At 38.6% G+C, this 15,742-nt stretch overlaps 2 protein-coding genes across 2 annotated transcripts in view; both read left to right on the top strand.

Annotated features, from left to right (window-relative positions):
* Positions 1-13,920, top strand: part of LOC136866630 (O-acyltransferase like protein-like) — an 84,625-nt gene extending 70,705 nt beyond the window's left edge. Inside the window, exon 5 of the mRNA XM_068226986.1 lies at positions 13,577-13,920. The gene's annotated coding sequence lies outside the window, so the exon portion shown is untranslated. The remainder of the gene's footprint in view (positions 1-13,576) is intronic.
* LOC136866980 (nose resistant to fluoxetine protein 6) overlaps positions 825-15,742 on the top strand; it is a 210,567-nt gene continuing 195,649 nt past the window's right edge. Inside the window, exons 1-3 of the mRNA XM_068226785.1 lie at positions 825-894; positions 9,162-9,362; positions 10,187-10,834. Of these exons, the coding sequence (XP_068082886.1) occupies positions 825-894; positions 9,162-9,362; positions 10,187-10,834 (919 nt within the window). The remainder of the gene's footprint in view (positions 895-9,161; positions 9,363-10,186; positions 10,835-15,742) is intronic.

The following is a 15,742-nucleotide window of genomic DNA, read 5'->3' on the forward strand; positions in this document are numbered from 1 at the left end:
CTGGGCAAAAGGCTGATGCAAACTGGATTCAATTTAGATCAAATGTGCCGGGAAGATTGAGCCACCTTTAACTCTGATCACTAGGATTGATATCAGAGCCTGTCAGCCATCCACCTGGTTTGAACTCTTTCGGACCCAGAGTCCATGATCATGAACACAGCTTTCTGCATTCTTTTTCTATTGCTTCAAGTCTAGTTACAACTTCTGAAATAGCTTGACCATGTCCATACACTTCCCTGCTTCTGCTTTTGGTAACATAGTACCATCTATCGGGGACTCATGGAAGTAGGTGAATAAATGAGCATCAGCTTGCAACCATCGCCCTCTACTATGACTGAGCCACTGCCTGCTCGATCTGCATCCGATGGCTGCTTATACTGCCTGCTCATTACAACATTTTAACATGGCACTAAATGAAACACTCCGTTTACAAATACCCACAGCAGGTGGCAGCACCAACCGGCTCCAGACCTGCCGGAATGAAATAGCGGGAAATAGGATGTACTGTACTTGTTTTTAGTTAAAATGGTGTACTGCTGCGTGCCTTTCTGCAAATCAAAGAAAGGGAAACCAGAATGCCGTAATATTTCATTCCATGATACACCTTCAAGTACACATTGCGTCGAAAGTGGTTAAGTATTATATCCAGGGAAGGAAACAGCAAGGGAAGTAAATGGATTCCTTCTGATTATTCCGTGGTTTGCAGTCTACATTTCGTAAATGACGATTTCAAAGTGACCAGCAAAACGCGAAAATTAAAAAAAGGATCTGTACCCATCCATTTCCCTGATTATCCAGCTTATAAACAACTGCTAATTTCAGCGATGATTAAGAGAAGAGATTCAAACACACAGACGTCTAACAAGAGCTATTCAAACACCATTGCAGACAATGGTAAGCGTAAGGTTTGAAGTATTACATACTAAGTAATATAATATCTGGGGACACTGTACTGTTTATGTGAAGGTACAAAACAGAATAATATGCTGTCATAGATTCCATTGTCCGCCTCTGTGGTGTAGTGGTTAGTGTGATTAGCTGCTAACGCCGGAGGCCCGGGTTCGATTCCCGACTCTGCTACGAAATTTGAAAAGTGGTACGAGAGCTGGAACGGGGTCCACTCAGCCTCGGGAGGTCAACTGAGTAGAGGTGGATTCGATTCCCACCTCAGCCATCCTGGAAGTGGTTTTCCGTGGTTTCCCACTTCTCCTCCAGGCAAATGCCGGGAGCTTCCTTCACCCTTCCTTATCTATCCCTTCCAAGGCCCCTGTTCAGCATAGCAGGTGAGGCCGCCTGGGCGAGGTACTGGTCATCCTCCCCAGTTTCATCCCTCCGACCCAGAGTCTGAAGTTCCAGGACACTGCCCTTGAGGCGGTAGAGGTGGGATTCTTCGCTGAGCCCGAGGGAAAAGCCAACCCTGGAGGGTAAGCAGATTAAGATTCCATAACGAGTCTTTTGCTAGCAGTATAAAATCATGTCAATATACTACTCTTTTTATTACTATTATTGTTTACGCAAGTAGGGCTTATTTAGTTAATTGGTTAATTCCAGTGGCTCGGGGGCTGGGGTGTGTGTGGCATCTTCAGCATTAGAAGTCATCTTAGATAGGGCTTTCATCTTCACAGATATGCAAGTCGCCTAATAGGCCGTCTATTATTATTATTATTATTATTATTATTCCCTGAGTATGTACTTGATTTACGGGAAGATTTTCGTGAGCCCCCTGAGTCAGTGTGTGTCACTTCGGAAACTGCTTACCAGGGATTAGTGTGTGGTTATTTAGTGCGTGTAATCGAAGAAAAAACAGAATGCAGCACGTGCTTGAATAACGTTCCTACCTCATTTAATTCATCCCCACTGATAACTGCGCTAGCCCTAGCAACGTTTTATCGGCCTAATTATGAGGCTTCAGAAATTTGTTGAGGCGGCTCTACCGTACTGCAAGAAATCTGCAAGTCTGCTCCAGACTATAAAAAACTATGTTCTACCTTCTTTGTGCCAATGTAAATTTTTAAAGTGTTTTAGTAACAATAAGCACCAGGAACTTGTGTCAGAAACTGTGGTGGCCAAAGTCGTGAAACGTCTACTTAGTAATGTAGGGAAGTACCATACAGACAAAGTTTCCAGGTTTTCTTGTTCGTCGAAACCTCTTTCTCGAAAAGTGCTGAAGCTATAACTCTCTAGAGCACCACTTTATACGTAAAATTCTTTAATATTTCTCTTATTTTCAGATTTTAAATTTTCCTGGTATGCTTATCTAGTTGTATTTACGCGGTAAATGGGTACGTTTGGTGCTGCCATCTAGCGGCAGATTGTTTGTAAGGCGTGTTACACGTTTGAGTATGGAATGAGCAGGCAGTTTAAGCAGCCATCGGATGCAGATCGAGCAGGCAGTGGACTGAGCTAATACGCCTTCCCAATATAGCAATACGAGCGACATGGTCCTAGTTCCCATTTCTACCACCGAGCGCTGCTTCGCTGGCATTGAAACACGATTGTTCATTACAGCACACGTTAAATGTTTTGTATACTTCTGTTCAAATATAAAGCCAATCACTCAAGAAACATATTTGAATCGCACCTTACACCTTAATAAAGAAATTCTCAGTGAAGAACGTACCCTTCCGCAGCGGAAAAACCGTACAAAATAATGTTAACGGTAGGTAGTCAATACTGTAGAAAATAAATATATTCACACACTTTTCTGTTTAAGTGTTTCCCGTCCTCGCGTTTAAATCTTTCAAAGATCTCTGTTATTGATGTGGCTATCTTTTTTAAGAATACAGGAATAGCACACTCGCAAATAACTTCATTCAACTATGAATGTCCGATTTCAGGGAAAGTGAAGTGAGGAAATTCACGCAACACAGGCACTAAATAGTCACTCATAGACGCAACAGGATTTTTATGTATAAATGGTTGTGCTTTCAATACATCATGAATAACTTCAAAATCCACAGTGGCAAATCAGATGTGTACTGCAACCTGTTGTTTTATTCTCTTTTACACGAGTAAATCAAGTCCATTAGCACTGTTGAATACCTTGGTCTTCTCAAAAGAATCAAGCATCTCGTCCGGCTGTAATGTTGCTACATTTGTGCTACTGACACGTATGCCGAATCAATTCTTTTATCGATAACTTGTATTTGACAGTGATACCTGCATCATATCTATGTACCAATCGTCTTTTAAATATTATAGGGCTGTTATTACTTCAGTCATAAAAATATCTTTCGCGCGCAGCACATTCATTTTCTTAAACTTAGACGGCTCGATGGTTTTGCATGTAAATGAACCGGTTTCACAGTTTCGTTTTATTGCATCTGATACAGTTTCTTGATAAAATCACCATTTATATCCTGGGAACCATCAAACATAGATTTTTCGAGTAAAGAATGTTTTACTTTTCAGAATGTGCCATTTGTCGAAAGCAAGAAGAGACATTTCACTATCAACATGATGACAGATCATCAGTTTAATGTGTTTTGAAGAAGACATTCTTCTTATCATGCTAACATAAGTCTTATGATTGTCACTCACAATGCGCAACACGAGAAAACCGCAAGCTTCGACTTCCTTTATTGTTTTGAGTGTTAAAGTATGCAGCTTTGTTCCTAAAAGCCTCTCAAAGAAGAAAAATGCTGCTGTAACCTTTATTTTGTAGTCACAGCAGAAATTATAAAATAGAAAAGGTTATTAACTAGGATAATTCGACTTCTACTTTCGCTTGGATGACGGTCATCTTGAGTAGTTTTTATTCGCTCAACGTGGAATGAAGCGTCTTTCTGTTGAAAGAAGGTATCGAGTTTCTTGTCATATAGTCTAACATCTGCTGTTCGATGGACTACCAACAAATACAATCTCTCTTCTTCATTTAGGCACTGACTTTCTGCTAAGAGACACTCCTTTACTAAGAGTGTTACCATTACAGTCTCGCAGTTTATATCTCCTACGTAGCGTGAAAGTGTGGATTTATTCGGCGTGGCAAACATATCGTTTCGATGATCTTGAATTGAAATTCGGCAAGAATCCTTTCTTGAAATAACATTTAGCCATTTATGACGTTGCTCGTTGAGAGGAAATTCATGAAACGAAATCCCACTTTCCAAACTGCTTTTCATCTTACATTAAGGCACACAACAGTAAACAATATTATGTACACAAACATTAAAACGGTTCACGACTAAAGAAATAACCAAATAAGGTAAATACAGGCTCAAATTACACCAGTACTCTTAGCATTGATCACTGAGCGCGTCTCATCAAGCAGACTAATGCCAGCTTCTCAGCGCTCCAAGCGCCTGAACTGGTAACTACGCCGTGTTCGCTCGTTTACATGTGTGGCCGGGCGAATGAGAAGACGTATTAGCGCAGTCATAGTAGAGGGCGATGTTGCAACCATGGCTGAGAATTCATCAGATAAGACCTCTTTATTTTTCGATTTTATTAGTAAACTAGCAAGATACCCGTGCTTCGCTACGGTATTGTACTGAAATTTATAATTGAATGCATAGCGTTTTATATATAATCCTCCGAAATTCGCGATCTGACTCGTTTTCTGAAAGAATCCGCCAAAATTCGCGATCTGACTCGTTTTCTGAGAGATTACGGCAATGTTCCTCACAGTTTAAAAAAAAAAAAAAAAAAAATCCAGCAATCGATTTTGTACTTCCCGGGCAAGGTCGAAGTATTCAACGCGGTCAGTTGGGTCCCTAAATCTTTGCCATCTTTTCCTATAAGCACTTTTAGTATGGATCAAATCCTGAAGGAGATCCGGCGTGGTGTCGTCTTGGGTGCCTTGGCGGTACTGAACCCTCGGCTGGACTGTATTCGTAGTCATTATCAGGCCAGGACCCGTTTCCAGCGTGGTCCGCACAATTTGACGACGGTCCAGAACATTATTATTTTTATTATTATTATTATTATTATTATTATTATTATTATTATTATTATTATTATTATTATTATTATTATTGGATGTTCTGGACCCCACAGCAAGATGCAAGACCGCTACATGGCGGTAAATTACATCTGCTGCCATTGTAGTTGTTGTCAATGTGACCAGCACCATTGCCGCGCGTAGGCAAGTGTGCGGGATTTCTGGCGATACGAATGACATACTTCCGTGCATTATTGACCTTATTATAGAGGTGAAGAATTAGACGGTCAATCTCATTCCTATTGTTTATTTCAAAATTTTTTTTTTTTTGCTAGTTGCTTTACGTCACACCGACTCAGATAGGTTTTATGGCGACGATAGGACAGGGAAGGGCTTGGAGTGGGAAGGAAGCGGCCGTGGCCTTAATTAAGGTATAGCCCCAGCATTTGCCTGGTGTGAAAATGGGAAACCACGGAAAACCATTTTCAGGGCTGCCGACAGTGGGGTTCGAACCTACTATATCCCGAATACTGGATACTGACCGCACTTAAGCGACTGAAGCTATCGAGCTCGGTTGTTTATTTCAAATGTGTTTAAATTTTTATTTATATGCCAGGAGATTCTGCTGTAATCTAAGAACGTTCTCCGAAGGAAAAGATGGCTGTTGAAATCGAACACAGTAAAGATTAAAAATGATCGGTTTATGATCAGAATAAGTACATCGAAAATCTACAGCCTGTTTCCAGTCATTCGAAAGGGTCAGGAATGGAATGAATGAAGCTCCATCTAGCGGCGACAATAGGAATTGTGCAGGTTGTCGAACCACACCCCTGGGGCAATGATCGATGAATGACAAATGAAATGAAATATTGGACAGTGTTGCAGGAATGAAAGATGACAGGAAAAACCAGAGTATCCGGAGAAAAACCGTCCCGCCTCCGTTTTTTCCAGCACGAATGTCACATGGAGTGACCTGGATTTGAACCACGGAACCCAGCTGTGAGAGGCCGGCGTGCTGCCGCCTGAGCAACGGAGGCTCCTTATAAGTACATTATGAACTGTAAAATCAATTGGTCACACCTCCTTTTACACCCCACCACCGTTAAGTTTATTTACCCCCAACCACCAAAAAATTAAAAGAAGGCGTGTTTCTTTATGTTTAAAGGAGATTCCAAACACAATGTTCACGTCTAATACGTTCAGTTTTGGGATATAAGTATCCCCATAAAAATAATTAACTTTCTTACATTTCCTTTCACCCCCCCCCCCCCAAGTGAATTTTCCGGCAAAAATTACGTGTTTCTTTAATAGTAAAGAATCTTCTAAATACCAATTATCACGACTCGAACTTCTTCAGTTGTTGATTTATGTGTCCTCGTGAAAGGAATTCAACTCTTTTTCACTCCCGCCCCGCAAGATGGTTCCCGCCCACCCCCCCAAACGCGTTTTTCTTTGTTTTTAAAGGAAATCCAAATACCAATTTTCACGTCTGTAACAACTTTATTTTTATTAGATGTGTGTATTCTCATACAATTAAGTCATTTGATATTTCAATTGTTTCACCCGCCCCCCTTCATTGGATTTTTCGAAAATACGTGTTTCTTTACATTTAAAGTATATTCCAAATAACAAATTTCACGTCTGTAACATCTTCATTTTTGAGATATCAGTAGCCTAATTAAAAGAAGTCAACAGCATTTTCAGTCACATTAACCCCCCCTCCACCCAAGTGGTATTTCCGAAAACTAAAAATACACATTTCTTTATTTTTAATAGAGATACAAATACCATTCTTCACTTCTGTAACATGCTAAGCTTTTTGATATATTCTGTAGAAATTCTCATTTTAAAATTTCACCCCTTTTAATTTCCCCTTAAGGGGAGTTTCCAAAAACAAAACACCTATGTTTCTTTACATTTACAGGAAATTCCTAATACCCACTTTTTACGTCTGTAACATTTTACATTTCTCAGATATTCTGTAGATATAGTCTTTCCAAAAAATCACCCCAATTTGTCTCTCCTATTTAACCGCCATTAATTGGATTTTCCAAAAACAAAAAATCCTTTTTTCTTTATTTTTAAAGGAGATCCCATATACAAATTTTCAGGTCTGTATTACCTTCACTTTCTGAGATATATGTATCCTCGTTAAAGGCATTCAACACTTTTACACCCCTCCTATTGGGATTTACAGAAAACAAAATATACGTGTTCCTTTATTTTTAAAGGAGGTTCTAAATACTAATTTTTACATCTATAAACTTTAAACGTTTTGAGATATAGATTCACTCATTTTAAAAATTCACCCCCTTTTCACCCCCCATTAATTGGATTTTCCAAAAACAAAAAAATACCTATTCTTTATTTTTAAAGGAGATCCCAAACACCAATTTTCAGGTCTGTAATATCTTCAGTTTCTGAGATATAAGTATCCTCATTAAAGGCATTCGACCCATTTTTCACCCCTTTTCACCCCTCCTATTGGGATTTTCCGAAAACAAAAAATACATGTTCCTTTATTTTTAATGAAGATTCTAAATACCAATTTTTACATCTGTAAACATTAAAAGTTTTGAGATATAGATACACTCACTTTAAAAATTCACCCCCCTTTTCACCCTCCCATTAATTGGATTTTCCCAAAACAGAAAATACGTGTTTCTTTATTTTTAAAAGAGATCAAAAGTACCAATTTTGAGGTCTGTAATATCTTCAATTTTTGAGATGTAAGTATCCTTATTAAAGACATTCAAATATTTTTAACCCCTTTTCACCCCTCTTATTGGGATTATACAAAAACAAAAAAATACGTGCTTGTTTATTTTTAATGAAGATTTTAAATACCAATTGTTACATCAGTAAACTTTAAAAGTTTTGAGATATAGATGCACTCATTTTAAAAATTACCCCCCCTTTTCACCCCCCATTAATTGGATTATCCAAAACTAAAAAATACGTGTTTCTTTATTTTTAAAAGAGATCAAAAATACCAATTTTCAGGTCGGTAATATCTTCAGTTTCTGATATATAAGCACCGGTATCCTGATTAAAGGCATTCAACCCCTTTTTCATTGTTTTTCACCCCTCCTATTGGGATTTTCTGAAAACAAAAAAATACGTATTTCCTTATTTTTAAAGAAGATTCTAAATACCAATTTTTACATCTGTAAACTTTTAAAGTTTTGAGATATAGATACACTCATTTTAAAATTTCAACCCCCTTTTCACCCCCTTAGCGAAAGAATATCCAAAAATCCTGTCTTAGCGAGCACCTACATCTTAATATGAATGTATTCCCAAAATTTCATTTCATTATGTCCAGTAGTTTTGGCTCGGCGATGATGAATCAGTCAGTCAGTCAGTCAGTCAGTCAGTCAGTCAGTCAGTCAGTCAGGACAAGTTACTTTATATATATAGATTAACGTTGTGTGGTTTAGAACTATTAATATTTAAAGTAAATTGCACATACGGTGATTAGGTGGGATTCGTTTGACTGGGTAACCTTCTATTGATGTGTCATCTGTGTATAAAATAGTATGTAGATGATCATGTCCATCCAGTCTCAAGTTAAGCTTACGTAAGGGATATATAACCTCAATTACTTTTCACTTCAAGAAGTATAAATTGACAGTATAACTGACTTTTATAAGCATGATATGAAATATAGTGATTGCTGTAACTGCCTGTAACAATAATTGTCACATATTAGGTCTAGATATAATAGTGAATATATTTGAAACTGTAAACATAGCGGAATTAATCGTGGGTCTAGTGAAGTAACTTATACCGTATCAATATAAATAACCTTTAACTGTTTTATTTTCTTATTAAGTATATAATTATGTATGTTCAGTCCGTCAGGAATGCCACTGGTGGGATCCTCAACAGCTCTGCCATCAGCTGTCATAGATGGCCTAGGCATCACTGAATAGTCGTACTAGGGAAATGAGGAGTGAGGTAGTTTCCCGTTGCTTTCCTCACCGAGCCTGAGTTGCTATTACATATCAGTCTGCCAAGCCCACTGATATGCATGCACCAACCGACCCTATGAGCAATATTTTCACACCATTCATAGCAGGGACTGGCTGCATAAGGATTGGCATTACTAGCATCGTTCATATCTCAGTCACTTTCATATTGTCAAAGCCAAGGATAAGACAGAGACAGATTTATGAAAGTAACAAAATTGCTCTAGCCTATACCAGAAGACATAGTGCACTGTAAACACTAGGTCCTGCCAGCAAGGGCATAGGATGTAATTACATTTTATTTCTTTTAGGTCCATCTAACACAAGGTACAAATGCTTGGATGCATCTCAGATACTGGATTGGTTGGAATCAGGTGATGTATCTGATGTGGATGACTTCCCCAGTGAGGAAGATGTAATTCATCATGATAAGAATATTAGATCCTCACTGAGAACTGGAGCCGACTATAAACAGAAAACTCAGCACCTATCAAGTGATGAAGGGAGAGAAGGTGAAGAGGATGAAATTTCGACCCAAGGATCAGTTCATGAAACCTAGGCAAATTTTATCACTGAGAAGAAGGACATTAGTTATTCCTGACCTTGAATGGGAGGCCACAGAAGGGAACTGTGATGAAATGCTAGCACCTGTAAATGATTTCCTTAGGTATATAAAACTGCCTGATTTTGATAAGTTTGCAGAGTGTTCTATTATTTATGCTCTGCAGAACAACGTAACCAACTTCAAACCAGCTACAAGCCATAAGATTCAGGTTTTGTTTCCTTTGCATATTGCCATTGGCTGCTTGCAGTTTCCTAGAGTGAGACTTTTCTGGGACAGTGCACTAGGAATATCAATGCTTCTAGATAACAGGACTCGTGACAGATTTCTCCAATTGCGCGACAACTTGCACATCGTGAACAATTTAGACAGACATGACGATTGCAATGATCAACTGTTCAAGGTACGTCCTCTTTACAACGCTGTACGTGATCGCTGCTTGCAATAAAAACTAGAAGAATACTTATGTATCGGTGAGCAGATGGTTCCCTTCAGAGGACATTTTTCAGGGAAACAGTACGTCAAGGATAAGCCCTACCCTTGGGGGACCAAAATTTTTGTTCTGTGTGGCAAAAATGGTTTAGCGTACGATTTTCTTAGTATATTAGGGTAGCACAAAATCAGGATAATGTAAAGCAGTTAGGCCTAGGGGCAGCCGTGGTACTCCATCTATCAAATCGAATTCACAGCCGTAGTCACAAATTATTTTTTATATCTTCTTTTCAACTTACAACTTGTTCCGCATTCTAAGAAGTAACAACATACTGGCAACAGGTACATGCCGAATAAACAGGTTTGCTAGTCCACCTGTAATATCCGACAGTGATGCAAAGAAGAAAGGAAGAGGTCATAGGGATCAGCTTGTTAGTAATGATGATGTGGTGATGGCCATGTGGATGGACAATAGTTCTGTAGTACTTACGTCCAGTTTCGTTGGTATTGGAACAGAAGATACAGTTCTACGATGCGATCCAAAAATAATCAACTATGTTGACCTTACACGCACTGAAATTGTGAAACTATATAATCATGGCATGGGTAGAGTAGATCTCGTTGATCAACTAATCAGTCTATACCGAATTAATATCAGGTCAAGAAAGTGGACTCTGGGAATGTTTTTCCATGCCGTGGATTTAGTTCTGTGTATCAGCTGGATTGAATATCGGAGAGACAGCGAGTTATCTGGTGTACCTAAAAAGCAAGTTATGGATCTGCTTCACTTTCGCATGCTAGTCGCAGAGAGCCTTCTGAAGGTTGGTAAAGCGGTATATACAAAGAAACGTGTAAGACGATCGCTTGAACAAGAAGTAGAGTCAGCACCAACACAGAGAAGAAGAGGCGAGATACGTCCCAAAGTGGAGGTTCAAAAGAATCTAACTGATCATATGCCTCAGCACAATAAACAGAAAGAGGCAGGAAGATGTAAGAAGCGGGGCTGTACTGGGAGATGGCACTTCCTATGAGACAAATGCAATGTAAATCTGTACTTCAACAAGGACCGTAATTGTTTTAGTGGGTTTCACAGGACGTCTGAAAATAGTGGCAAGTAATTAATGATGCCTATGTTGGAGATTTGTGCGTTTTGTAATGCCATTTCTTAGTTATCTCATGACGATCTATTGTACAAAGTGTAAATTACATTCAAGTGGCTGAACAAAAGTAACTGCACCTCATAGTGCGGTTTGTACATGAACATGGATATCCCATAAATGTCAATAAATAGAATATACTTCTCTTTTTTACTGTATGTTTGATAATGTTTATGGACCCCTTAGAAAGCCCATGTCTCTCAAAAATATTTTATGTTGGTGGGAAAAAATTCAGGTCTGAAAGGGTTAATGTATCTAGAAGAACCTTCACCATCCTCATTCGAATACGGGCAGATCATGGCAGGTCACATTTTTGGCTTTTTATGTGGAATAAAGACGAATCTCCCCATTGTGAGTGCGGTAATACCACTTAAAAAGCCCATGTCTCTCAAAAATATTTTCTGTTGGTGGGAAAAATTCAGGTCTGAAAGGGTTAATGTATCTAGAAGAACCTTGACAATCCTCATTCGAATGCGGACAGATCATGGCAGGTCAATCATGGCAGGTCACATTTGCGGCTTTTTATGTGGAATAAGGACGAATCTCCCCATTGTGAATACGGTAATACCCTTCAAACCATCAACAACAAACATATGTCATTACAGAAAGTTATACCTTTCAGCGTTCGTCTGCAAGCCTCTACGAATTTTTCCAAACGCGTCCACAATCCTTTATTTGCTACTAGTACTGTATCCCTTATCATTAAGCCATAAGAAACCAAGTATAACCATCGTCGTCTGGTCTCCCTCCACTTTACTTACTCTCTATGATCGTGTATATTCTCCTATTTAATCTAGCTCCTCCATTCGCCTCACATAATACCAGTACTGAAGCCAGTTTATTCGTGTAGCTTTATCAGTCGAGTTCATTTCCAAGCTAGCCTTTATCTCCTCATTCCGTGTACCCTCCTGAAATAGTTTCGGCCTGGAGCTGACTTCTTGGTTACAGAATACAGTGAAAACAACTGCGAGCTCACTGCATTCGCTTTGCTGCACCTCGATTAAATCTCACCATCCTGAATAATACACATTCTAAAATACCCGTTTCATTTTTGCATTACCAAGAAGATATTCAGTTCTGTTAGGTTATTTCCTACTGCATCACGTTAGTCTTGAGAATGCTAATTTTCATATGATACCAATAATACCTTTTTTCATCTTCCAAGATATTAGACTGCATGTTTTCTGCACCGTCCGCCATTAAGACCAAGTCGTCGGAATAGACCAAATCTTTAACGACAATAAGTTTCTCTCGGCCAGCAGGCGCGCCCAGTTTATCTGCCACCCGTTGACTCATCACTGCCCGCTCTGTGGCATAGCAACGAGGACAGCACTTCGCTCACTTTATTCGTGCATGACATGAGATGATAATTACAATTAAGAAATAAGAATTAAGAAAATTAGTCATTAAAAATTAAGGAAATAAGCTCGTACCTTATGACAGGAGATCTTGGACATGTTCTCCTTGTATAGTTTCAATTGTAACATTTTCCAGTCCGCCATGCTGAGCTCTTCGAAATCCCGGCTTCTTGTCCAAGTAGTATTAAGTGATTTGTAGGCGTATGTTCCAATCTTTACGGGATTTCATTTGATATTTCCTCATTAAGTATACGTTGTTAAACACTTCGCTCTTACCGAGTAAAGAACCAGTTCCTCTCAATTTGTTTATGAGCTTCCGTACGGTTCCTCTATGTGGAGGGCGTACACCTGGAAACTGTGTTAAAAATCGCCTAACGACTTCCCTGCAATACACTGTTTTCACATAATTGTCGTACATATATCCCCTTTCTTCTCCGTCGACACATGTGGGGGCATTATAACAATTGTACCCCAAAGTAACACTTCACAACTCGAGAACAGTTGGAGCGACAGATCAATAATTAAGGCACATCCTAAGCACGGACCTGAACTGCGAAGTGTGGGCATTCCCTTGCTATCGCTGCGCTGTGTAACGGGAAGTGATGAGTCAACGGGAGGCAGATAAGCTCGTCGCGCCTGCCGGCCAACCGATGAGAGAAACTCACTGTGCATTTCTATCTAACTGAATCCTTCCCTTACATTTTCTACCTTTCAGTAGATGATCCATATGTAAACAATGAACAACAAAGTTGAAATATTACAACCTTGTCTAAACCCCTGTAAGCACCTTAGACCAGGAACTCTACCATCAATTCTCACTACAGCCCAATTGTCGATATAAATGCCTTTGATTGTAATAATCTACATTTTATTTCATACACTTCGTACACTATCATATACTTTCTCTAGGTCTACGGAACATAAACGTAACTGTCCATTCCTTTAGCACCATTTTCCAAGTACAACGAATTTCTAATCCGACAGCCCCTCTCTGGCCTGAAACCACACTGGTTTTCGTCCAACTTACTCTCAACACTGTATGATCGCACACTCCGTTCCAAAATGCCAGTAAACAGTTAGAAAATTACCATAAATTTCTAGTTGCACTAGTAATAGGAGAGACATTTTAGGGTCCTTTTGGAACCAAAAATTAATGGGCACCAAAGGTAGTCTGTAATATTCTTATCTAATCTTAGCTGTCTTGTTTATATTTGCAGATACCAAGGTGGTTGATCCAGCGAGAAGATTATATTATTTGTCGTTGAAGATCTTCATAGCAGTGAAACTATCAAGAACCTGGCTTCTTTGTTTGAGATTGTACATTACGATCATTATTTATATTTTGAGCACAATCTTACAGTGTTATAGTAAACGTGTTGGAAAAAGTTCAAAACGTTAACCACATCACCCATCGGCCGAATTTTAGTGTCTGTTATGACGCTGTAAAGAACTGAATATTTCTGTAGTTGTGAACATCAAATATACGAATGCATAGCATGGAAATAAGTTTAGAATGGAATATCCTGATACTCGTTATGTCGAGTACAGCATCACAATTGAAAGGAATCTTTTCTAAGATGGTGGCCATATGAACTGTAAAATGATAAGCACTTTTTCAATAAAGATTTTCTAACAAAATTTTATCTGAGTGTTTGAAACCTAAACTATTTTTCTCTCAAGAGTTTCTTTCCTCTTAGCACATTTTCTCACTTTTAAGTAATTCCAAGCCTTTATATAAAGCGGCCAATGACTTCCAAGTTCGGCTTCAGAGTGGGCAGCAGCAATAAAAGTGAACATTACTTATGCTAATCTTCGTGCAGTACCCGGTGTTAGAAGCAAGTCCACATTCTGTTGCAGATGCGGCACAGTGATACAAACCCCTTCTCATGTAGTCGACAACTGCCCATATAATGGGTTACTGATAAACTCACAATATCGTAAGGGTCAACGCAGACTAGAAGACCTGCCAGCCAAGAAAGGTTTCGACTGCTACTAAGAGATGTTGCTGCTCGTAATGATGGATACCGGGCGGTTCAGTGACGTCGTGGCATTTAACACGAATGATTCTCCAGCCATTATTGTTGATCCGACCATTCGCTTTGAAAACAATGTCTGGGTCACTCCATCTTGATTCAAAGGGAAAGGTAAGCCATTTTAAGATTACTATAGGCAGATCTGACTATCCGGGTTGAGAACAATGATCTGTACCACTATATCTTGGTATAAAGGGAAAGGCAAGCCATGTACCGGTACGTGTACCTCCCAATTGCATGTATCCAAGAAGTTCGAGATACTCGGACTTTTTGGATTGAAACGATCGGTTTCATTTATACTGTCCTAAGTTTTTAAAAGGAATTTTATCTGGAAGAGAGAGAATTTAATGAGTTGAAATGAAATATGCCCCATGTCAAATATCACAAGCTGATTTTACATACACGTCTTAATTTAATTATAACAAGCCACATTTTCTCCATTGGTCTGCCCTGCCTTTTCTTCTTGTAGGTGAATTTATTTGCTGTGCCCATAGTAGTTATCAGATCGCACGCAACCTCACCAGAGGTGGTGAGTCCATGTGTCTGTTTAGCGTACAATAACTGACACGCCCCCTCCACAAGTGATAATAAAATGGTGTCCGGCTAGTGACACCATGGGGTAAGCGTATCACAACAAGGAAGCAATAAAATTAGAATGCAACCAAAACACCAAAATAAAAATTAAAACAAATGTGGAAGACTGAATATATAACACAAGGGGACCCATTTCCCAAGGAAACAAAGGGGTGCAATCAACAAGGGGAACCAGAACAAACATCTACAAGAAAACACGTACACCCTTTTCAAAAAGAATACTATAATCAACTCAAACATCACCACAAACTATTACATCATTAGTACCAAATAACTATATGAAAAGGATTCATTTGTCTAGCTAGAAAAAAACTTATGTTTCAAGTGAATGAAAATAAATTCATAGGGCTAAGTCATATCTGCAATACCCTTTTAAAACAATTTGGGTTATATTTAGTGCTTGGTAAATAAGAATTAAAATAAATTTGGTAAATTTTTGCTTGGTAAATAAGAAAAATATAATTTGTAAATACTAAGGTGAGGTATTTAACAATAAATATACTCTCTCTTAATATGAATAACTAAATCAATAAATAATTTAGGTAAATTGTACTAAATCAACAAAAAAATAATATTTTTGAAAATGAAATACAAGCCTAAGGGACCTGATTAATAAAGGAGCTGCATAAATAAAACTAAATGTATCATTTTACCTGATATCTACATTTAAAATAATTTAATTTTCTAAGGATCATTATTAGTGGAAGGTTCGAACACCGAACGCATAGTAGAAAATGCTAAATGCAAAACGCGTTG

The sequence above is a fragment of the Anabrus simplex genome, chromosome 3 (assembly GCF_040414725.1).
Source record: "Anabrus simplex isolate iqAnaSimp1 chromosome 3, ASM4041472v1, whole genome shotgun sequence".
In the NCBI taxonomy this organism is placed as follows: domain Eukaryota; kingdom Metazoa; phylum Arthropoda; class Insecta; order Orthoptera; family Tettigoniidae; genus Anabrus; species Anabrus simplex.